Source organism: Salvelinus namaycush, chromosome 7 (genome assembly GCF_016432855.1).
Source record: "Salvelinus namaycush isolate Seneca chromosome 7, SaNama_1.0, whole genome shotgun sequence".
Classification (NCBI taxonomy): domain Eukaryota; kingdom Metazoa; phylum Chordata; class Actinopteri; order Salmoniformes; family Salmonidae; genus Salvelinus; species Salvelinus namaycush.
Window position 1 is genome coordinate 25125612 of NC_052313.1, and position 23616 is coordinate 25149227.

The following is a 23616-nucleotide window of genomic DNA, read 5'->3' on the forward strand; positions in this document are numbered from 1 at the left end:
GGTGAGAGGATCTGGAGGTCGGTATCGCAGGCTGCCTCCCGAATGCGCCCTATTTCCTATACTGTATAGTGCACTACTTTTGACCAGGGCCCATAGGAGTCCGGTCAAAGTTGTGCACTATGAAGGGAATGGGGTGCCATTTGGGATGCAGGACAGGCCAGGCAGCACTAAACACAACATGGCCGCCCGGCTGTAAACAAACATCTGCCTTTGATTCAATCACTGCGCTAGTACAGATCATAATCAAGGAAATATGTAAATGAGTGCTAGAAACTTCATTACTCAAGGTACAGCAGAGCTTTTTGGGGGTTTCCCTTGTGAAACACAGAAGAGTGGAGAAGAGATAAATTGTAAGACACAGCTGCTCCACCTCGGGCAGTACCGTCCTAATGATGCTACTGAATCTAACCGTTTGGAATTCCGTTGGCCATTTTGAATGCCATATTTAGGTCAATTGGTGCTTTTTTAGCATTTGGTACGTTGTTATGCCCGTTTTTATGCAAGCACTGTAAATAGCTCATAGGGGTTCAGTGCGTTAGCCTCATACTCAGAAATTACTAACATTTACAGTATAACAATGTTGTTCTCTTTTGGTTACAAAAGTCCAGTCTGTGATGCTACTATAAGTCCTTAACAACCCTCTCGCTCGTTATGTGTTCACAGGCTTTGGATCAGGACAGGACTGCGCTGCAGAAGGTGAAGAAATCGGTCAAGGCGATCTACAGCTCAGGCCAAGGTGAGAGAAAGCTCTCCCTCAGTTTTCTAACCAGAGGGTTACCGGTTCCAATCCCAGAGAGGATTTTGAGGAAGGATGTGCTTGTGAAAGACATTGAAAAGCTATTATCTATAAATAGACTGGTCTGGGTGAGTAATTATGCCCTCTTATGAATCTCAATATTTCAGAGTTTCAAGCTTCTATCCACAGTCAGTTCATTTGTAGGTTGTTAGGGCCTTGAATAGGGGGTTTCTGGACCTCTTCTCACCTGACCTCTCTCTCAGGTCTCCTGTCGGAGACTGGATACAGTTCAAACCCAGTCAGATGCTCGGTTTCTGCCTTGTGCCTTAATGATAAGTACAGATTGGTGCTACTGTTTGAATGATGGGGAAAGCAGCAATGATGGGAAAAGCAGACTTGCACACACAAGGCCCTGAGAAACACAGACCCTGATGGAGCTGTACTCTTAAAACGACGAATGGGAGTCTGACCCCATTGCGTCATGCATCAATACATTTTTCCTAATGAAATGGCAGTCTACCAATGCTCCTCTGCAACCCATTCACCTACACCCAGTTAACATGATTCACCCCTACATGTTAATCCTGACAGTCTGACAGTCTGACAGTCTGATTTAAATGGCAAACGTGATTCGACGGCACGCGGAGCTGTTGCATTTGTAACCAGATGGCCAATGTCAACATCAAAAGTTGTGCTCTATAAAGGGAATTAGGGGACGTTAGAGCCTTGCACCACCACCCTTGTTGTTGAACCGAATGCTAACCCTGGTTTTCTCCCTCTGTCTCCACTAGACCACGTCCAGAATGAGGAGAACTATGCCCAGGCTCTGGATAAGTTTGGCAGCAACTTCATCAGCCAAGAAAACCCTGACCTGGGAACAGCTTTCGTCAAGTTCTCCACCCTGACCAAGGAGCTGTCAACCCTGCTCAAGAACCTGGTGAGATGCATAGGACTGACGGACCCGTCGTTATTGGCCGGTGAATTCCACAATGTTCACAACGTATTTGACAAAAAGGGTGTCCTTTGAAGGAGGGTGCCAGCGTTTATGTTTATCTTGGGTAGCAGGCTTGACTTGGGCTTGTGCGACTTGCTTGTCTTCATTGGAGAGGCGTCTACAAACCGTTTTTGAATCGGCCCCCTCTTATCAAGTTACTTCTTCTAAGTAAAAGACTTAGTTACCCCCCCTGACTAAAGCGTCATTGCGATCATCCCAATATGGCTGACTGCTGCTGGATCTATCCTTTAGCTTGTCTGCTCTTATCGCTCTGCCGTTGATTTCCCCTGACGTTTCTGTTGAAAAAACGAGTCCTGTTGGAATTCTGTGTGTGTGAGTGGTTGTTGTTGGAAGAAGCTGCTGTGTCCCCTGCTCTCGTCCTGTGTGTCTGGCAGTGAGATTAGACTCCCTAAATACACTGAACCGCTGCAGACTACTGTGTGCGTGTGTGTGTGTGTGTGTGTGTGTGTGTGTGTGTGTGTGTGTGTGTGTGTGTGTGTGTGTGTGTGTGTGTGTGTGAGCTCTCCTGGAACCCTCTTATTAAATCAGCCACTTGTTGGCACTGCCTGGGGAGGTTGAATACATATTGCCTGTAATCGTGTTGAAAGGACAAGCCACTCTCGACATCCCTTATAGTGATGCAAAGTCAAAAATGTATTGTTCTCTCTCCCTTCCTCTCTCCCCGTCTCTCGCTTTATCATACAGACGCACTTATGTGGATGAGATATTTCGAAGACATACATTTGCCTTTATACGTTCTCGCGTATCAGCCATTTAGTGTATGTGTGTGGTCTAGGTAGGTCTAAATCCTTGCTCACTTAGAACACTGGCGAGCAAGGCCACCAACATGCACGACCAAGCACAGATGCCCACTGATCTATTTTCAGACACAGTTGTCATTTCAGTGTTTATTAAATATATCCTTCGGTTTCCATAACTGCCGCCCAAGTTGGGCTGGTGGTCAGTGTGCACTGCTGTTGGTCAGAGTCTTGATGTTGGTAACTCCACCACAGGAACCTGTCACGGAATTATACATTGTCATTGGTTATCTACAGAGGTTAAAGGTCATTGGAGCAGCCAGCAGTTGACATTGCTATTAGTCTGGCAGACATTTCTCCCTCTCTCGATCTGTCTCTCTCGATCTCTCTCTCTCTCTCTCTATGTAGTTTATGGAGTGAACTGTTCGTATGCTGGCACTAGTTTGTGGTATTTACCACCCTTAAAAAAGGTGCCTCTCTCTGGAGTGCAGTGTGAGAGGAAGGAGACCACCCTGTTGGTCTGTAAAAGTAGTGAGCAGTAGGCAGACAGACCGAGGCCAGCTCTAATACTGGAGCAGCGGCCATTAAGTAGGTGATTGATTTGGACATTGGGCCTTTGCAACAGAGGCACTTAAGTGGACATTAAGTGATGTTTGTTTCCATGACCAGAGCCACGGATCTCAATGGAACTTGGCCCTGGCCATCACAGACCCAAATGGAATAAATGCTCAGGAATAATTACCGGCATTAATCTATTTGGTTAGAGTAAGCAAATGGCTTTGGCTGATTCCTAAATAGCTAATAGCTTAGCACATTTTAAGAGTCGAAAATGCTTTCAGTGGTTCCTAAATAGCCAAGATTGAGTTCACCCTTAGACTGAAGATAATACTGTGTCTGTCAGTAAGTGTTGATGTACTCTAGCTGAAAGATGAAGCAGTAGCTGCTTGACTCTTGCCCTGCTGACCAAGTCACTGTATCTCTCTCTCTCTCTCTCTTCAGCTCCAGAGCCTGAGCCATAATGTGATCTTCACCCTGGACTCGCTGCTGAAGGGGGACCTGAAAGGCGTGAAAGGGGTAAGATTTACAGTAACCTCCTCTTCTCCCTTGTTTCCTCACTCCCTCTCTCTGCCTGACCCCCTAGGGGATGGCCTAGCACTGAGGCATGTTGGGAAGAGAAGAGGGAGCCCACTCAGCAGATCTGTCCATTCATCTGTGTGTATGTGTGTGTGTGTGTTTTTGAGAGTGTGAGAGAGAGTGTGTGTGTGTGTGTGTGTTTGAAAGAGAGAGAGGGAGAAAGATAGAGAAATGGAGAGGGGGAGGAAGACCGAGTGGGCCGGACTGTTTAAAAGATCACACTGTAAATCTTTGTGGGGTAAACAGTGTCCTTGTGTTGTGCCTGAAGGCGAGCGCCACGAATAAACGGGTCATGAACCCGTGAGGTTGGAAACATGGACTGGGCGTGGTAGTGGGCTCCAGAACGTAAATTGTGAGCCTGAGGCCTTGCCTGCAGTGGCAGAGCTAGGGCTGTTACGATCGTGGGATTTTGGAATGACGGTTATTGGCCAGCCAAAACTTTCACTGTAAAAACCGTCATAATCATTTGAATATTTAAGACGCACATTTCTCCTCTCCTCCGTTCCTAACTGCATGTGCTGCTGTAGAAATAGAATGAGGATAGAATGGGCGTCTCCATTCACGTCAATGATGGCATAGTGAGTGGACTGGCGGCCATTTGCGAGTGTACGCATATGAGCAGAGCAAGAAAAAACAGGAAGTGTACCCATCAATAGACGGGTTAGCTGACAACATCAGGAAAACGATGCGCGCCCGTCGATGAGGCAGAGGGCCGTATGTTGTTATGATTCTGGACGGTCAGATAGCTAGCAACAACGACGAGAAACTGCCATGTGGCGTGGCTCATTTTAGCAATTTTTATTTTGTTATTGATACCATGTCTTGTTTTATGGTGTTTTGACTCTTGTCATGTCTTTGCTAATATGACAAAACATTTGCAAGCTAGCTAAACCAACAAATGTAACGATGAATTTGAGACACAACAAGTGGTCATTGTGCAAATGTGTTTGTTTTCAATCAAGATTTGGAGAGGAATTATAGTTTACATCTTGTCAACAGTCCTTTGAGTCTAAATCAACCCTGTCTGTTTTGATTCACATTACAAATAAATACATTCCATTGCATAAGCCACATCAGTTAAGATCATTTGAAAGAACATTTGACATTACGATGGAAATTATTGTATCACAATACCAGGTAGCCATTGCGAGTGTACCCATGAGTTTACCAGTCAAACTGCCAGGGAAAGAGGTTTGTTTGCTCGTTTGCTACAACACCTTGCTTCTTTCAGCAAGGAGCCACATGTCACGCCCTGACCTTAGAGATCCTTTTTTATTCTCTATTTTGGTTAGGTCAGGGTGTGACTAGGGCGGGTACTCTAGTTTTTGTATTTCTATGTTGGCCTGGTATGGTTCCCAATCAGAGGCAGCTGTCTATCGTTGTCTTTGATTGGGGATCATATTTACATTTACATTTACATTTTAGTCATTTAGCAGACGCTCTTATCCAGAGCGACTTACAGTAGAGTGCATACATTTTATTACATTTACATACTGAGACAAGGATATCCCTACCGGCCAAACCCTCCCTAACCCGGACGACGCTATGCCAATTGTGCGTCGCCCCACATTTAGGCAGCCTTTTTTCCACCTGTTGTGTGTGGGATCTTGATTTTGTATTGTTGCTTTTTAGCCCTACAAAGCTGTACGTTTCGTTTGTTACTCTTTATTGTTTTGTGCCGGTTATCATAAATAAAAATGATTAACCTACCCCACGCTGCATCTTGGTCCGACCATCCTTCCAACAACGATCGTTACACCACAAAGTTTTATCACGTTGTTAAGAGTCCCATGTTAATGCCCGGCCGTCCCGTTTTCAGTCAGCTGTTCGTTCCACACACACACAAAAAAAGATGGTTATGACAGTTGTTTTATTTTCATGACTGTCTTCATCCGTGACCGTTAGTGCTGAGGGATTAACTGAAATGTCTTTTTTTAACCAACTAATTGACCGTTGTCGGTTCAATTATTTTTTTAAATTCTATTTAGTTTGCTTTCTTCTGTGAGCTCATTGCGTTCGTTGCACATTGAGTTGTAGGTTTCAACAGGCCAATGTTCTATATAATTATTACGTTTTCTGCTCTAATCTAACTACAATTACCACAATCCATTGCGTGGCTAAACTTGTCCGGTCTGTGTTTATTTTACACCTTGCTACGTAAGAGATGGAAGAATGCGCAATCAAGAGGGGATATATATATAGAGAGCAGTTTCTTTGCGAGGTATCTGTACCTGAAAAGACATGATCTAAGTGATTGATAGTTGGTATTCAGCAGTCATAATAGTATGCCTTATTTACTTTGAAGAACTACAGACAGCGTAGGCAGCAGCTCTATAGAGATGAGATGATTTGGAATGAAATAGTCATCAAATAAAACAAATGTTATATACACAACAGCTGAAATATATTTTATTCAAGTAAAGTAATGTGAATAACTGGTTAATAAGTTATAAGCAGTCGTGGGCAGTCACTACCACCATGGGACTGTTATTAATTGTTTTATTCTGTGTCGTTACAGAATCCAACCCACATAATGAATTGCCAGAATAGCCAGTAAAGTTGTTCAATGGGATCTATCTATGGGCAACTGAAATGTCTGACCTTTTGCGACAGTCTGACTGTGAACATCTGTATGAAAACCAAATGAAGGGAGTCATAGATATATATATATTTTTAAATGGGTGGAGGAGATTAATCATAAACCCAAATTGAGAACCTTTTGTTTGAGTCAGGGTGAGTTTGTGTGTGAGAGATATATTATGTACAACCTACCTAAAACAAGAGAGTGCTATGTGCACAGGCAGTGGTGGAAAAAGTACCTAAAAGTATAGATACTCTAATAGAAAGTGTAACAGGTAAGATCAGGGATATTGCCCCTGCGTATTGAAACAGGCAAGGTCAGGGATATTGCCTCTGCGTATTGAAAGAGGCAAGGTCAGGGATATTGCCTCTGCGTATTGAAACAGGTCACTATTGTGGTGAAATTGAAGAGGAAAGACTATGTAACTATTGTGACCTCGAAGAAATAGAGACTGAAACTCATTTTATCCTCTGTTGCCCTTTCTACCACATGAATCTTCTCTTCGTGCCAGACTGGGTTCAAATGCCTTCTGTTTGTCACGCCCTGACCTTAGAGAGCCTTTTTATGTCTCTATTTTGGTTTGGTCAGGGTGTGATTTGGCGTGGGCATTCTATGTTTTTGTTTTCTATGATTTTGTATTTCTATGTTTTGGACGGGTATGGTTCTCAATCAGGGACAGCTGTCTATCGTTGTCTCTGATTGGGAACCATACTTAGGTATCCCTTTTCCCTCCTTTCAAGGTGGGAAGTTAACTTTGTTTGTGGCAGTAATGCCTTGTAAGCGTCACGGTTGTTTTTCGTTTGTTGTTTTGTTGGCGACATTTTGAAATAAAAAGGAAAATGTACGCTCACCACGCTGCACCTTGGTCTTCCTTCAACGACGGCCGTGACACCGTTTCAGTTTTCTGTATTTATTTATCTATATGTATGTATGTACAGTATGTATGTATGTATGTTTTTTGTACTGCTCAGGGGATATAATTATTGTTATTTACTATTATGTATTTATTTTAAGTTATTTTTGTATTTGTTATGTTATTAAAAAAAATCACTCTTAATGCAATGCGCGTTGCAGAGAACACCGAAAGAAGAATTATCACTGAATAATCACAGTGAATTATTGTAATGTTTGTTGTTGTCATTTAATCCCATAAGGGATGGGTTACCAACTGGCGATTTGACACAAAAATCTAATTTCATTTATTCATTCATGCATAGTGAATTTAATGTTTACACATTTTTATCGAAAACTAAATTGATTTTTTTGACATGGTTGACATGGTTATACGGTAATTGTGCCAGCCCTATGTGGGGCAGTGTTGGAGAGAGAGAATTCTCAGAGTCAACACTGTACTGTGGGATTCCATATTGACCTGTTTACTGCTGAGTACTAATACTTTGTTCTCCCCTTTCTTTCAGGATATAAAGAAGCCCTTTGACAAAGCCTGGAAAGATTATGAAGCTAAATTGTAAGTGTGTTAATAAATGTGTGCCTGTACATAGCTGTGTTGGGACACTTGAGGGTTGCCTTCGGAAAGCATTCAGACCCCTTGACTTTAGGTTAAAGCCTTATTCTACTTGTTTTTCCCCTCATCAATCTACACACAATATCCCATAATGACATAGCAAAAACAGGTTGTTGTACATTTTTGCTAATTTATAAATAAAAAAATGGAAATATCACATTTACATAAGTATTCAGACCCTTTACTCAGTACTTTGTTGAAGCACCTTTAGCAGTGATAACAGCCTCGAGTCTTCTTGGGTATGACGCTACAAGCTTGGCACATCTGTATTTGGGGAGTTTCTCCCATTCTTCTCTGCAGATCCTCTCATGCTCTGTCAGGTTGGATGGGGAGCATTGCTGCACAGCTATTTTCAGGTGCGATCGGGTTAAAGTCTCGGCTCTGGCTAGGCCACTCAAGGACATTCAGAGGCTTGTCCTGTAGCCATTCCTGCATTGTCTTGGCTGTGTGCTTAGGGTCGTTGTCCTGTTGGAAGGTGAACCTTCACCCGTCTGAGGTCCTGAGTGCTCTGGAGCAGGTTTTCATCAAGGATCTCTCTGTACTTTGCTCCGTTCATCTTTCCCTCGATCCTGACTAGTCTCCCAGTCCCTGCCGCTGAAAAACATCCCCACAGTTTGATGCTGCCACCACCATGCTTCACCGTAGGGATGGTGCCAGATTTCCTCCAGACGTGACGCTTGGCATTCAGGCCAAAGAGTTCAATCTTGGTTTCATCAGACCAGTGAATCTTGTTTCTCATGGTCGGTGAGTCTTTAGGTTCCTTTTGGCAAAATCCAAGCAGGCTGTCATGTGCCTTTTACTGAGGAGTGGCTTCCGTCTGGCCACTCTACCATAAAGGCCTGATTCGTAGAGTGCTGCAGAGATGGTTGTTCTTCTGGAAGGTTCTCCCATCTCCACAGAGGAAGTCTAGAGCTCTGTCAGAGTGACTATCGGGTTCTTGGTCACCTCCCTGACCAAGGCCCTTCTCCCCCGATTGCTCAGTTTGACTGGGCGGCCAGCTCTAGGAAGAGTCTTGGTGGTTCTTAACTTCCTCCATTTAAGAATGATGGAGGCCACTGTGTTCTTGGGGACCTTCAATGCTGCTGACATTTTTTGGTACCCTTCCCCAGATCTGTGCCTTGACACAATCCTGTCTCAGAGCTCCACGGACAATTCCTTCGACCTCATGGCTTGGTTTTTGCTCTGACATGCACTGTCATCTGTGTGACCTTCTATAGACAGGTGTGTCTTTCAAAATCATGTCCAATCAATTGAATTTACCACTAGTGGACTCCAATGAAGTTGTAGAAACATCTAAAGGATGGTTAATGGAAACAGGAGGAACCTGAGCTCTATTTTGAGTCTCATCTCAAAGGGTATGAATACATGTAAATAAGGAATTTCTATTTTTTATTATTTAAACATTTGCAAAAATGTCAAAAAAACCTTCTTTGTCATGATTGGCTATTGTGTGTAGATTGTTGAGGATTTTTATTTATTTAGTACATTTAGAATAAGGTTGTAACGTAACAAAATGTGGAAAAAGTCAAGTGTATGAATACTTTCCGAAGGCACTGTATATGGTGATGTGTGCTTGTGTGAGACATACAGTTGTTTTTGGTGTCTTTAAAATGTCAGATCTGGGCCTCCCGGGTGGCACAGTGGTCTAGGGCACTGCATCGCAGTGCTAGCTGCGCCACCAGAGTCTCTGGGTTCGCGCCCAGGCTCTGTCGCAGCCGGCCGCGACCGGGGGGTCCATGGGGCGACGCACAATTGGCATAGCGTCGTCCGGGTTAGGGAGGGTTTGACCGGTAGGGATATCCTTGTCTCATCGCGCTCCAGCGACTCCTGTGGCGGGCCGGGCGCAGTGCGCGCTAACCAAGGGGGCCAGGTACACGGTGTTTCCTCCGACACATTGGTGCGGCTGGCTTCCGGGTTGGAGGCGCGCTGTGTTAAGAAGCAGTGCGGCTTGGTTGGGTTGTGCTTCGGAGGACGCATGGCTTTCGACCTTCGTCTCTCCCGAGCCCGTACGGGAGTTGTAGCGATGAGACAAGATAGTAATTACTAGCGATTGGATACCACGAAAATTGGGGAGAAAAGGGGGTTAAAAAAAAAAAAAAAAAAAATCAGATCTGATGTACTGTATATTACAACTATAATTTAAGTGGAATGTTCCGCCTTGTAAAAGCTCTCTTTCATGTTGAGAATTCCATCTGATTTAAATGTGAGGTCATGGATTTATTAAACACTGTCTGTCTCTCTTCCTGCCTGCCCTCTTTTCCTTCCTTCCTTCCTTCCTTCCTTCCTTCCTTCCTTCCTTCCTTCCTTCCTTCCTTCCTTCCTTCCTTCCTTCCTTCCTTCCTTCCTTCCTTCCTTCCTTCCTTCCTTCCTTCCTTCCTTCCTTCCTTCCTTCTTGCCTGTCTACCTGTCTTGTCTGGTTTCACTAACACTGTCTGTCTGTCTGATTTCAGTACAAAGATCGAGAAGGAGAAGAGGGAGCATGCCAAGCAGCACGGGATGATTCGTACAGAGATAACAGGCGCTGAGATTGCTGAGGAGATGGAGAAGGAACGCCGTCTCTTCCAACTCCAGATGTGTGAGGTTAGAAGCGGACACTGGGCACAGACTAGAGGGCACTGATTGGGCACTGATGGGGCCCTGCCACCCCAGGCCAAATCCTAAGAGGACGACATAAAATGGGCATCCGTGCCAACCTCTGTTCTCTACATGATTATGCTATAACCTAGTTACACATATCCCCAAAATGACACGAAAAACAGTGTCATATTGTCTTTCCATGCTCCAATCCTCCTATATAAAAGGCAGAGCAAAATAACAAACTGTTCGAGCGATGTGCTCAGCTGTGCCAACGAGCTGCCTCCCGGCGGGTGTAAACGCCTACTGCTCTCTCCCTCTTTATCTGCAGATTATTTGCTCACTTGGCATAACGGTACTGACAATTTCCATATTAACTTAGTGCTTCACTGTGGGATTCTAATTGGAGCAGTTATGGAGGAGCTCAACCCATCCACCTCTATTTCTGTGTACAGCGGGTACGGGGTGGCTTGTCTCTCTTGGGTTTTTAGGGTGATCTCATTCACTGTGTTGTTATTGTGGATTGTTTGATATTGCTTCTAGTGTAGCGCTAGAGGGGCCCAGAGTTTATAACTAGGGCCCCAAGTTTTTCCTGCTCAAGTCATATTGACAGGAAAAACTCCCAACCCTATAAGCGTGACTGATTAAAATGTATGCATGTGTGATTAAAACGCTTTGGATAAAAGCGTCTGCTAAATGGCCTATATTATTATTATTGTTATATATTGATAACATTGCTAGCATTGTGTGGCACCCTATTCCCTACACAGTGCACAACTTTGGACCAGGGACCATAGGGCACTATATAAGGTATAGGGTGCCATTTGTTACACCAAATCCATCTTCCATCCCACTTTGCACTGCTGCCGCTGAACGTGTGAGAAGGACCAGGTGATGCTCAGCACAGCAGGCTATGTTCTGGATCTGATCTGAGACCAGACACTGCTACTGCAGCGTCCCTCGCCTCCCATTCACACAAAGCCCCATAACACACAGGCACCAACAGGCATTCACAACACACACTAAACCCACCCCACAGCGCAGACACCACAGACAAAAAGTGGATAATCTCTGAGTCACACACACTCAGACAGACAAAAGCAATATGTGTGTGACTGTGTGTTTGGTTTCAGGGGAGCACGCACATGAGCACACACATACACACACAGAGGATCACATGGTAAGAAATGCAGCAGAGAAGCTTTGGGAGACAGGAGGTGCCTTAGAAGGGCATTCTGGAATAGATTAAATGTCCTCTGTGTGTGGAGCTGAAAATGGTGCTTAGCAGTGATTCTTCACAAACTGTTCTAGATTGGTACGCCATGGGATAAACTCAGATTAAGATGATGTTTTATTCATTTGTTCGTCGGGCATGAATATGTCAGAGGAATTTGCTAATTTGGAGGCCGTGGTGGTTTCTGAAAAATAAAGGAAAAACACAATTCTAGTTATCCATTTCAAACACAATTTACAATTTACTCATGATATTTTACAGATGTAGGATCTTAATTTGATCACGCTTCTGTTGCTGACAATTTTTACGCAAACTAGGAAATGTAAACTTGTAGTGTATTCGAGGTTTAAAAAGGCATCTAAAATTTGTAATTTCCACTTTCAAATGTCAGACTTGATTTTCCCTAACAAAGAACGTATCAACCCCTACAAAAAATGTCTATGAATTATAATCCACATAATAATTCACATTTCCTGTTGCTGCAGGATTATTTTCAAACTGGCTCAAATTAAGATCCTACATCTGTATATTGCCGTCCTTTTCAGTGACGTTTAGCCGTTTTTTCGGCTCCCACGGACTCAATGCTGTGTTGGCATCGTGGATCAGAGGCTCATAACCTCCATCGTATGGGCATTCTGATAAGATTATTATAAGTGTTCATTAGACATATTTTTACAAACAAATATTTTTTTTATGGTGGTTTAATGCAGGGGCGGACAATTTTTCCAGCAGAGGGTTGGTGTGGTTGGGTGCAGACTTTTGTTCCGGCCTAGCAGTAACATGACGATTTACTGGTTCATAAATGATAGCCTTCAAATGAATGATAGATTTCAAATAAGACCTTGATTAGTATAATCACGTGTTTCTGCTTTGCTCGAACAAAAGCCTTTCCCCCGCTCAGCCATTAGTGATTGTCCACCCCTGGTTTAATATATCACCACTACGTATAAGCATGGCAATACTCCATATTGCATTTCCAAAATCATGTAACAGAGCGTTCTATTTGATGTCAGTTTTCACAGACTACCACTTGTTTTCTCTACAGTACCTGATCAAAGTCAACGAGATCAAGACCAAGAAGGGAGTGGACCTTCTCCAGAACCTCATCAAGTATTACCACGCACAATGCAAGTAAGTAAACAGTACCGCGTTATCTCCCTCATTTACCATAGTGTAAGAGTCCCCCATACACGTGTGGATCATGTCTACTGAGATGTGTCTGATTGGTGGCGAACACGTCATTTCTGAGGGAATTATGTCACTGTATACTCTCAAGACTAGCTCTACAGTGCATTCAGAAAGTATTCAGACCCCTTGACTTTTTCCAAATTTTGTTACGTTACAGCCTTATTCTGAAATGGATTAAATTGTTTTTTCCCCCCTCATCAATCTACACTCAATACCCCATAATTACAAAGCAAAAACAGTTTTTTAGAAATGTTTGCAAATGTATAAAAATAAAACACTGAAATATTACATTTACATAAGTATTCAGACCCTTTACTCAGTACTTTGTTGAAGCACCTTTGGCAGTGATAACAGCCTCGAGTCTTCTTGGGTATGACGCTACAAGCTTGGCACACCTGTATTTGGGGAGTTTCTCTCATTCTTCTCTGCAGATCCTCTCAAGGTCTGTCAGGTTGGATGGGGAGTGTTGCTGCACAGCAATTTTTAGGTCTCTTCAGAGATGTTCAATCGGGTTCAAGTCCGGGCTCTGGCTGGGCCACTCAAGGACATTCAGAGACCTTTTCCGAAGCCACTCCTGCGTTGTCTTGGCTGTGTGCTTAGGGTCGTTGTCTTATTGGAAGGTGAACCTTCTCCCCAATCTGAGGTCCTGAGCACTCTGGAGCAGGTTTTCATCAAGGATCTCTCTGTACTTTTCTCTGTTCATCTTTCCCTCGATCCTGACTAGTCTCCCAGTCCCTGCCGCTGAAAAACTTCCCCACAGCATGATGCTTCCACCACCATGCTTCACCGTAGGCATGGTGCCAGGTTTCATCCAGACGTGACGCTTGGCATTCAGGCCAAAGAGTTCAATCTAGGTTTCATCAGACCAGAGAATTTTGTTTCTCATAGTCTGAGAGTTGTCATGTGCCTTTTACTGAGGAGTGGCTTCCGTCTGGCCACTCTACCATAAAGGCCTGATTGGTGGAGTGCTGCAGAGATGGTTGTTCTTCTGGAAGGTTCTCCCATCGCCACAGAGGAACTCTGGAGCTCTGTCAGATTGACCATCAAGTTCTTGGTCACCTCCCTGACCAAGGCCCTTTTCCCCCGATTGCTCAGTTTGGCAGGATGGCCAGCTCTAGGAAGAGTCTTGGTGGTTACAAACTTCTGCCATTTAAGAATGATGGAGGCCACTGTGTCCTTGGGGACCTTCAATGCTGCAGAAATATTTTGGTACCCTTCCCCAGATCTGTGCCTCGACACAATCCTTTATCGGAGTTCTACAGACAATTCCTTCGACCTCATGGCTTGGTTTTTGCTCTGACATGTACTGTCAAATGTGGGACCTTATGTAGACAGGTGTGTCCCTTTCCAAATCATGTCCAATCAATTGAATTGACCACAGGTGGACTACAATCAAGTTGTAGAAACATCTCAAGGATGATCAATGGAAACAAGATGCACCTGAGCTCAATTTTGAGTCTCATAGCAAAGGGTCTGAATACTTATGTAAATAAGGTATTTCTGTTTTTTAATTTAAAAATACATTTGCAAACATTTCTAAAAACATGTTTTAATTTTCTCGTTATGGGGTATTTAATCCATTTTAGAATAAGGCTGTAACGTAGCAAAATGTGGAAAAAGTGAAGGGGTTCGAATACTTTCCAAAGGCATTGTACATTATTCTCTCTGTGATTGCTCTTTGCTCTCTCTCTCTTTCCCTTTCTTTCTTTCTTTTTCTCTCCCTCTCTTTTTGTCTCTCCCTCTCAACCCCCCCCCCTCCATCCCGCTCTCTTGAATGGGGTGATGGTGATGCATGATTCACCGGTCTTGGGTAGGGAGTAATATTTAGCTCTCATAAATATGCATGACCCTTCGTGACGATGCGACGTGACAGCCGTGGGGGTTTGTGGGTAAATAATGGATGCCCCTTGTGCCAGGGACTGAGCCTAACGCTGTGTCACCGACAGGCCTGACAGCCTCAATGCTGCTAGGTGGTTGTGTCATAACATTGGGGAAACAAAACAGTGCAGTTTTCTGGTTGTCTACTCAACCCAAAACTATGACTATCACAGTGTAGAGACATGCCTTTATAGAGCGATTGGAAAAGAACGTTTCAGTAGAAAACTGAGTTTCAGTAGGATGAGTGGGCTGAGGGAGGTGATGGATACCTGGAGGGTAGGAGAGAGAGGGGGTGGAGAGAGAGAGGGGGATAGAAGGGTTGTTAGTGGAGACGAGAGGATGCTGCATTCAGGTAGATGCCACTGGCAGATCCATAATGGATGACAGGAGGTGCTTAGCATTCCACTCTGGACACAGCCAGAGAGAGACAGGAGAGAGAGAGATCTCTATGCCAAAAGCCAGAGGGGCCAAGCAGTGCTATACATTATACATATCCAACTGCATCAGTCTCATTCTCAGTCACCCCTCTATTCATTTTGACCTTCCTAATGGCCATATAAGTCTTGGACACTTGACATTTCGAAATGATGTAAAAAATGCTATGCTCCACCAAAGGACTGCCCTTCGTCTCACTGTCGTTGGAATTAAAGTGAAAATCTCAGTGGAATTCTAATATCCGCCCTGTAATCTCTTGCAGCTTCTTCCAAGATGGCTTGAAGACGGCGGATAAGCTGAAGCAGTACATTGAGAAGCTGGCTGCTGACCTCTACAATGTAAATACCCACCCACAGGCTTCTCTCCATCTGATTACTGCTACTCTGAAGCCTGACATGTTATCTAGACTGATTCAGTGAGTGAGTGATTGAGTGAGTGTGTGTGTGTGTGTGTGTTCGTTTGTTTGTCTTATCTCACCCTGTGTATGCCCTTCTCAGATAAAGCAGACCCAGGACGAGGAGAAGAAACAGCTGACTGCTCTCAGAGACCTGATCAAGTCATCCCTTCAGCTGGACCAGAAGGAGGTAGACAGAACCTGGACAATCTAGTCCTAACTGGGCCAAGTGGGCCCAAGCCAGAGTTGACAAATAGGGAAAATAGTGGAAACTCCCTCCAGCCATGTGTGCACCAAATCAATGTTTGGTGGAAAATCAGACCGCAGCAGTAGACTCCTCAGTCCTCACCCCTAACCTTTCACCCTTAGAGGGTGTAGCTACTAGCTAGTCTCCTGTAGTGCAGAGTGAGTACCCAGTGCTGTACCATGCTGGTAGCCAGTGTTTGGTAGGCCTTGGCTGGTAACCAGTGTTGTGCCTCACTGGCTGCTTAGTGGAGAGCAACTTACTGTCTTAAAAGTCCAGTGCAGTCAAAAACGGGATTTTCCTGTGTTTTATATATATTTCCACATAATGAGCTTGGAATAATACTTTGAAATTGTGAAAATGATGATAATGCCTTTTTAGTGTGAGAGCTGTTTGAAAAGACTGCCTGTTTTGGTGGGATGGTTTTGGCATAGCCTGGTGAAGTCACCAGGCAGTAAATTAGTTAATAGGCCAATAAGAAAGAGTGTTTCAAACCTCTCTGCCAATAACGGCTAGTTTTTAGTTTTCCACTCACCACTCAGACCACTCCCAGACAGTCCTAGCAAAATTCTTGCTTGAGAAATTGCTGTTTGCTAAGAAGCTATTTTAGTTTATTTTTGACCATTTTAATTGAAAACAATCACAGTAATGTACTTAACTATTACCCCAAAAGGTTTGATATTGAGATTTTTTAAAATGAGGCTTCATTAGCCCTTTAACTAACCTACCCTAACCTCTTTCTAAGCACTCACTGGTCACAACTGCCAAACACATCAATTAGGTCTCACACTCAATGCTAGCTGCTCGCTGTGTTTTGCATGTTGCTACTGTATAATAGTGAGCAGAGTCTAAGTGAGAGGGACTGGCCCACCGTATCAACACAGCTACAACTATCTGGCTGTGTCCCAAAATGGCACCTTATTCCTTACATAGGGCACTCATTTTGACCCGAGCGCTACGGGCGAAAGTGGTGCAGTATATAGGGAACAGGGTGCCATTTGGGACAGAGCCGACGGTCCACACCGAACATCCTCTGTTTTATAACGCCCAGACACAAATGTGGTCTCTCACGCAATCACTCACTCACTCGTATCTACCGTACTACACTAACACCTACACTCAATGCGGGCAGGCGCTCTCTCACTCACAACTACACCTTGGCGGCTTCTTTCACACTCTCTCTCTCTCTCTATTCCCCTCTACTCGCTGCTCGTCTGGACTCAAGTCTAGAAGAGTAAGTGCTAGCATGCTTCTGACAGATTTTGAAGAGCATGCCCTCCATTGTGTCTCTCTATTAGAAACCTGCTGTGTTCTTCATCTGATAGTGTGTTGGAACATGTGTGCCTCCCAAGTGGCTCCCTATTCTCTATGTAGTGCACTTCTTTTGACCGGAGCCCTTGTGGAAAAGTGGCGCACTAAATGGAGAGTTGGGCGCCATTTGGGACGCATACCATGATCCTTTGAACATCAAATGTGACCCAAGAAATAATAACGGCTATGTGGGTCAGACACACACACACACACACACACACACACACACACACACACACACACACACACACACACACACACACACACACGGCCCTGGCCTGCACTGTCTGTAAGAGGCATATTTGGTTGGTTATGTGTGGTGCGTTGCTGTGTTTTCTGTGTCTAAACACTGTGTGTGTTGCTGCAGGATTCCCAGAGTAAGCAGGGTGGCTATAGTATGCACCAGCTGCAGGGCAACAAAGAGTTTGGCTGTGAGAAGAAAGGCTACCTGATGAAGAAGAGTGATGGGTAGGTCACACACACACACACACACACACACACACACACACACACACACACACACACACACACACACACACACACACACACACACACACACACACACACACACACAGACACTGAACAGTACTGAACATACACAGACACGAAGAGCCCTTTTCGGCTCCTTCGTTGTGACTTGGTGTTGTCTTCCTGCAGGCTGAGGAAGGTGTGGCAGAGGAGGAAGTGTTCAGTGAAGGGTGGCATGCTCACCATCGCTCATGCTACGGTGAGTGGCAAAACGCACACACACACACACACACACACACACACACACACACACACACACACACACACACACACACACACACACACACACACACACACACACACACACCTTGAGCACCCTTACACACTCCTGTCGAGGCTAGATCAACATCCAGTAGGAAGGAAGCTGTGTAGGCCACTATCAATCTAGCAGTTGGCAGAGAGGAATCGACATGGGTGGGTTGCCAAGGCAACCCCTTAGCCCCCCCCCCTCTCCTGTTGCTGTGGTGACTCATCACTGAGTGTGGTGCTGGCTCTTCTCTTCCCGGGGTCTGTGGATACTGTGCTACTAGATAGACAGACACACATGCACACAAGGATGTGTGAGAGCACACACACACACACACACACACACACACACAATAGCTGGCCCCTGTTTTTATTATTGCAGCTCTACATTGCGGTGAACTCCCCCAAATGTCACTAATCGATCCTCATTTCCACCCATACTTCCACCGTCCTTTCAAGGAAACGCACATGTACTTATCCTCTGTTCTTTGTCTGACGGCTTGCCGCTCCTTCTCCATGTTTATTACCCATCAGCCCCTGTGCCAGCCTGGCAGCCTCACCACAGGGCTCATCACAGTCCGTTAACGTTTTGTTAACACCCCTCACCATCCCCACTGCCCGCATGCCCGGGCACAGTCACAATGCAGTGCCCAGTCTACACACGTGCCAGCTGATCACACTGGTGTTATCATAATATTACAGTGGGTATTGTAACTGAAGCCAAGCCAAAGTGGTGATGCCTGGACCACAGACAGATACAGTACTGAGGGAATACCTGGGATTCTCCCTAGGCTAGCTACATACACTGTTAAGTCTAGTGGTCAGGCTGTGCCTCAAATTGCACCCTATTCCCTATGTGGTCCCCTATGTGGGCCTGTTTCTATTTTTGCCACTGGAGTCAGAGACATACACTGAGTAAACCAAACATTAGGAACACCTCCCCCTTTTGCCCTCAGAACAGGCTCAATTCGTCGGGGCATGGGCTCTATAAGGTGTCGAAAGTGATTTCTTTATTCAGTCGAGACAAAAGGACATTACCCACAATGCCTAACATCAACAGATGAATTGACGTATTACTTTACCAACCCATCGTTTTCCAGGCGCTCTTATCCAGAGCAGTGAGTGGATACATTTTTATATTTGTTTGTACTGGTCCCCCATGGGAATCGAACCCACAACTATGGCGTTGCAAGTGCCGTGCTCTACCAACTATGCCACACAGGACCATCCAGAGTCAGATAGGCTTGTAGTGTTAGTTTCATAGGACCAATACTGGGTGATGTACAAATAGCTAAGTCGTCTGTCTCTGTGTGTTCGTGCAGTCCAACAGGCAGCCTGTGAAACTCAACCTGCTCACCTGCCAGGTCAAGCCCTGTGCTGAGGACAGGAAGTGCTTCGACCTCATTTCCCGTAAGTATCTCTTCCTGTAACCCCCACACCAACACAGTAGTTACCATGGGTGTGAGATGGGCTGTGAGAAATGGGGCCTTATATTACCTTCTGTAGGAATTCAGAAACAGGAAGCGTCGAATAGACAGTTTTGTGCCACAGGTCGCCAGTAGCTCTTTCACACGCTCCATTTCCTGGCTTCCTGTTTGAATGGTGTCATGACAAAGCCTGAAACACGCTGTGCTTGTGAATTACTCCGCCATGCATCTCCACAGGGCTATATCATGTTACATGATTACACAGTGTCTGCTGGGTCCGAGAGATCACGTTCCCGTCTCATCTTCTCTCTGCCAACAGATAACCGGACATATCACTTCCAGGCTGAGGATGAACAGGAGTTTGTCATGTAAGTGCACCGTGACAGTCACCACATTATAAACATCCACCTACTATTAGTATCCAACTCCAAAGGCAGGTACATAGTAAGATAAGACTGTGGTGGAATTTGGGGTTACGGTTATTTGTCAGCCAAGTGACTCAGTCACCGTTTTAATCGTATTAATAGCAAAAACGCACATTTTCTCCTCGTCTCCGCTCCTGACTGCATGTGCTGCTGCTGGGGGATATTGCCTAGGCAACCGAAGACATGTTTGCTATGGGGGGGTTTATACAATTACCGTGCCAGCTCTAAAGTAATGCCCGCTGAAGCGATGAACCTTGCACTGATAATGTATGAGTGTGAAAGACAAGATCGGTGAGGTTTAACAAAGAAAGACACCGTTTTCTTTAATGGAAAAGGTTTAGAGGTTTTGTCTAGTGTCCATGCTCCATTGACAATGAGGGTATTTTTATCCCTGAGAGAGAGAGGCCTGCTAAGTGCTAGCAGCGGTAAGGGTATCTTCCTGTATCTGTGGGATCTGTGGTTGTTATTCAGGTCACTGTAACCCAGGGATGGGCAACTGGCGTCTGCACGCTGATACATTTCCAGAGATTTATTTATTTTTTGTTAGAAATGTAGAACACACAAGGTGCAATTTCGCTCAATTAGCCCATGTCAGCAAAAAAACATTAAACATTTTAGATTGGTAAATTAGTCTAGTGACCTGCTATCTAAACTTGTAGAATTACCGACCGTGGGCCCCCATTGATTTTGTTAGTCACTCTCACTCAGATATCATATTAAAAACTGCAAACATTTCTCTCCACCCTATGTCAAAATGTGTAGAATTGTAGGAAATAAGCTGTAAAACTGCCAATTTGTCTCTCTGCCCCATGGCAAAATAAGTAGAATTGCATGAAATGAGTTATACAATTGCTAAATCTTCTCTCTGCCCCATGGCAAAATGTCTAGATTTGCAGCAAACTTGCTTTAAAACTGCAACATTTTCTCTGCGCCCTATGGCAAAATGTGTAGAATTGCAGGAAATTAACGCAAACTTTTTTCTCTCCACTGTCAAAGGGTGTGCCGCTAAATGCAAAAATGAAACTTAAGAACCGTAAGCGTAGGAATAGCGCACATAGAACAGATCTACCGCTTCTTAGACTTGCTTTCAATGAGAATGACAGATCTATAACTCACACTTTTATGTGAATTTGGTCAGGTAGCCAAATATTGCACTTTTACATATTGCACTTTTAATTATACTGAGACACAACCGGCCTTGCTTTAGGATACATCCCAAATGGCACCATATTCCCTATGTAGTGCACTACACTCTTGGAAAAAAGGGTTCCAAAACAGTTCTTTGGGGAGGGATAGGGTTCTACCAAGAACTGTTTTGATCAGAAGAACCCTTTTTGGGAGACAAGGGTTCTTTGTACGTGAAGTGTTCTACCTAGAACCTTTAAAATCCAAAGAACAGTTTTTGAAAGAAAGGGTTCTTTGATGATTCTTTGGAAGGCAAGAAGGATTCTTTGGAATGCAAGAAGGGTTCTACATAGAACCAGATATAATATTTCCCATCATGCTCTATTGCAGGGAGATTAACGTAATTGTTTGTTTTACTGTAATATCTGTGTTTTTGCATGTACATTGCTTGGCTGATTAATTTTATGTTACACAAAGATAAATAACATACAGTTTTTTTAACTAATCCCATCTGTAAGAAATTGGATTTATTTCACCCGTTACTGGTATGGTTGTTCCAGTTTAGATGATTGAGGTAGTCTCAATATGCAATCTTCCCTACCCTGACAGTCATTCTGAATTCAGGTTGTAGGTGATTAACAATTCCACTTGTTGGATATCCTAACTCTGGCTGTATTCCAATAGAATTACACATCACTTTGCAAGCCAGCATAATGTGACTTGCAGGCCTGATGTGGCTTGTGAACCAGAACATGCCTACCACCACTGTGTTAGGCTATAATTAGGCCCTCGAAGAAAGGCCTTATGATATATGGAATGCATTGTAATAAATAATAACATTTTAAACCCTAATAAGGCTGGTGGAACCGTTCATAGAGGGTTCTAGGAAGAACCCTCCAAGGATAAAAGGGTTCTCTGTAGAACCCTTCACAGACGATTCTAGGAAGAACCTTTAGATGATAAAATTGTTCTTGGTAGAACCCTTCATGGAAGCAGAACCCTTCTAGTCAGAATCCTTCATAGAGGGTTCTAGGCAGAACCATTTACAGGGGGTTATTTGAAGAACTCTACATAGAGGGTTTTAGATAGAACCCTCTGCAAAGGGTTCTACCCAGCACCAAAAAGGGTTCCCCTATGGAGACAAACCGAAGAACCCTGTAGGGTTTTACTTAACGCCTTTTTTTCTAAGTGTACTTTTCACCAGGGGTCATAGGGTTCTGGTCAAAAGTAGTGCACTTCATAGGGAATAGGGTGCCATTTTGGGACAGAACCACAACTCAGCTGCAATTCCAAATGTCAGTAAGTTCATTAAGTATCTGTAACTAGGGAACACACACACACACACACTCACACACACTTGCACACTCATGCACACACCCGCACACACACACACACACACAAATGCTGACTCCACACTCTCAGCTCTATGCTGTCACACACTTCCAGCTGAGGCAAACCATACAGTGATGAAGTCGCTTCATGCGAGTGTTTGGATTAAAACACATCACTTGACAATATCTCAGCATTACGCAATCACATGCTCGCCCACCCATGTCTTGTGCATCGCAAGTAAACACGTTCACCCTTAAAGACACATGTACACCCACATCTCTGCATAACGTTGTCTAAGTTCTTGTTATTTCTCACTCGTTCACCCGCACACACCTGTGTTGTGTCCTCTGCTGTGTCCTATCCTGTGTCATGTGCTGTGTCCTCTGCTGTGTCCTCTGCTGTGTCCTGTCCTGTGTCATGTGCTGTGTCCTGTGCTGTGTCTTCTGCTGTGTCATGTGCTGTGTCCTGTACTGTGTCCTGTGCTGTGTCCTCTACTGTGTCCTCTGCTGTGTCCTCTGCTGTGTCCTGTCCTGTGCTTTGTCGTCTGCTGTGTCCTGTCCTGTGTCCTCTGCTGTGTCATGTGCAGTGCTTTGTCATCTGCTATGTCCTCTGCCGTGTCCTCTGCTGTGGCCTGTAGATGGGTGACGGGGACAGCAGGACTGACGTCAGCCCCATTGAGCCTGACTCAGATGCATTGTCCAAATGGCACCTTATTCCCTATGTAGTGCACTACTTTTGACCAGGGCCCATATAGGGAATATGGTGCCATTTGGGACACAGGCTAGTCTAACTAGCAGTCTAATGGCAGAGTGAGTTGTGATGTACTGTTCTGTGCTGAACAATAGCAGCCGCCGACTCATGTTTGATTGGCAGTTACTTCCTGCCAATTTCTGCGTGTGTGTGTGGCGATTGTCCAGATGTGTTGGTTTGAATGTCATGAGAGGGTATCTGGGGCTGCTGGCTGGTTGGATAGGGTTGTGTATTGTACACTACAGTATGTGGTTGACACTGTAGGTTGACACTGTAGGCAGATGTAGGTCCTATGTAGGGTGAATGCAAAGTAGCTGTCAAGATGTAAGGCAGTATACAGTTATATTTAAGCAATAAGGCCCAACGGGGTGTGGTATATGGCCAGTATACCACGGCTAAATGCTGTTCTTACACACGACGCAACGCGGAGTGCCTGGACACAGCCGTTAGCCACGGTATATTGGCCACATTTCACAAACCCCCGAGGTGCCTTATTGCTATTATAAACTGGTTACCAACGTAATTAGAGCTGTTAAAATACATGTTTCAGCCAATCATCATTCAGGGCTCAAAGCACCCAGTTTCTAATAATACACAGAGTATAGATATAGATAGCGTCAGATGGAGTTGTCCCATCTGATTTGATTTGACCGTTCAAAATACATCAAATGGCAGCAGAAACGGATCAGAAAATTGTCAAGGATAAATAAACTTATTTCCACTGTGGTCCTCTCGTCTCAAAGCCTCTACCTATGTAACTCAGTGCTTGTACGTGTTGAAAACTCCCGTGCTTTTGT

The 23616-nt window shown here is 44.5% G+C and overlaps 1 protein-coding gene across 2 annotated transcripts in view; it reads left to right on the forward strand.

Moving 5' to 3' along the window:
* asap1b (ArfGAP with SH3 domain, ankyrin repeat and PH domain 1b) overlaps nucleotides 1-23616 on the forward strand; it is a 69353-nt gene that overhangs the window by 25715 nt on the left and 20022 nt on the right. For both annotated transcript variants that reach the window (XM_038997841.1, XM_038997840.1), the window contains 12 exons: nucleotides 664-736; nucleotides 1528-1673; nucleotides 3488-3562; nucleotides 7622-7671; nucleotides 10179-10308; nucleotides 12582-12667; nucleotides 15300-15375; nucleotides 15535-15621; nucleotides 17354-17454; nucleotides 17644-17713; nucleotides 19083-19170; nucleotides 19507-19555. In XM_038997841.1, coding sequence (XP_038853769.1) covers nucleotides 664-736; nucleotides 1528-1673; nucleotides 3488-3562; nucleotides 7622-7671; nucleotides 10179-10308; nucleotides 12582-12667; nucleotides 15300-15375; nucleotides 15535-15621; nucleotides 17354-17454; nucleotides 17644-17713; nucleotides 19083-19170; nucleotides 19507-19555 — 1031 coding nt within the window. The remainder of the gene's footprint in view (nucleotides 1-663; nucleotides 737-1527; nucleotides 1674-3487; nucleotides 3563-7621; nucleotides 7672-10178; nucleotides 10309-12581; nucleotides 12668-15299; nucleotides 15376-15534; nucleotides 15622-17353; nucleotides 17455-17643; nucleotides 17714-19082; nucleotides 19171-19506; nucleotides 19556-23616) is intronic.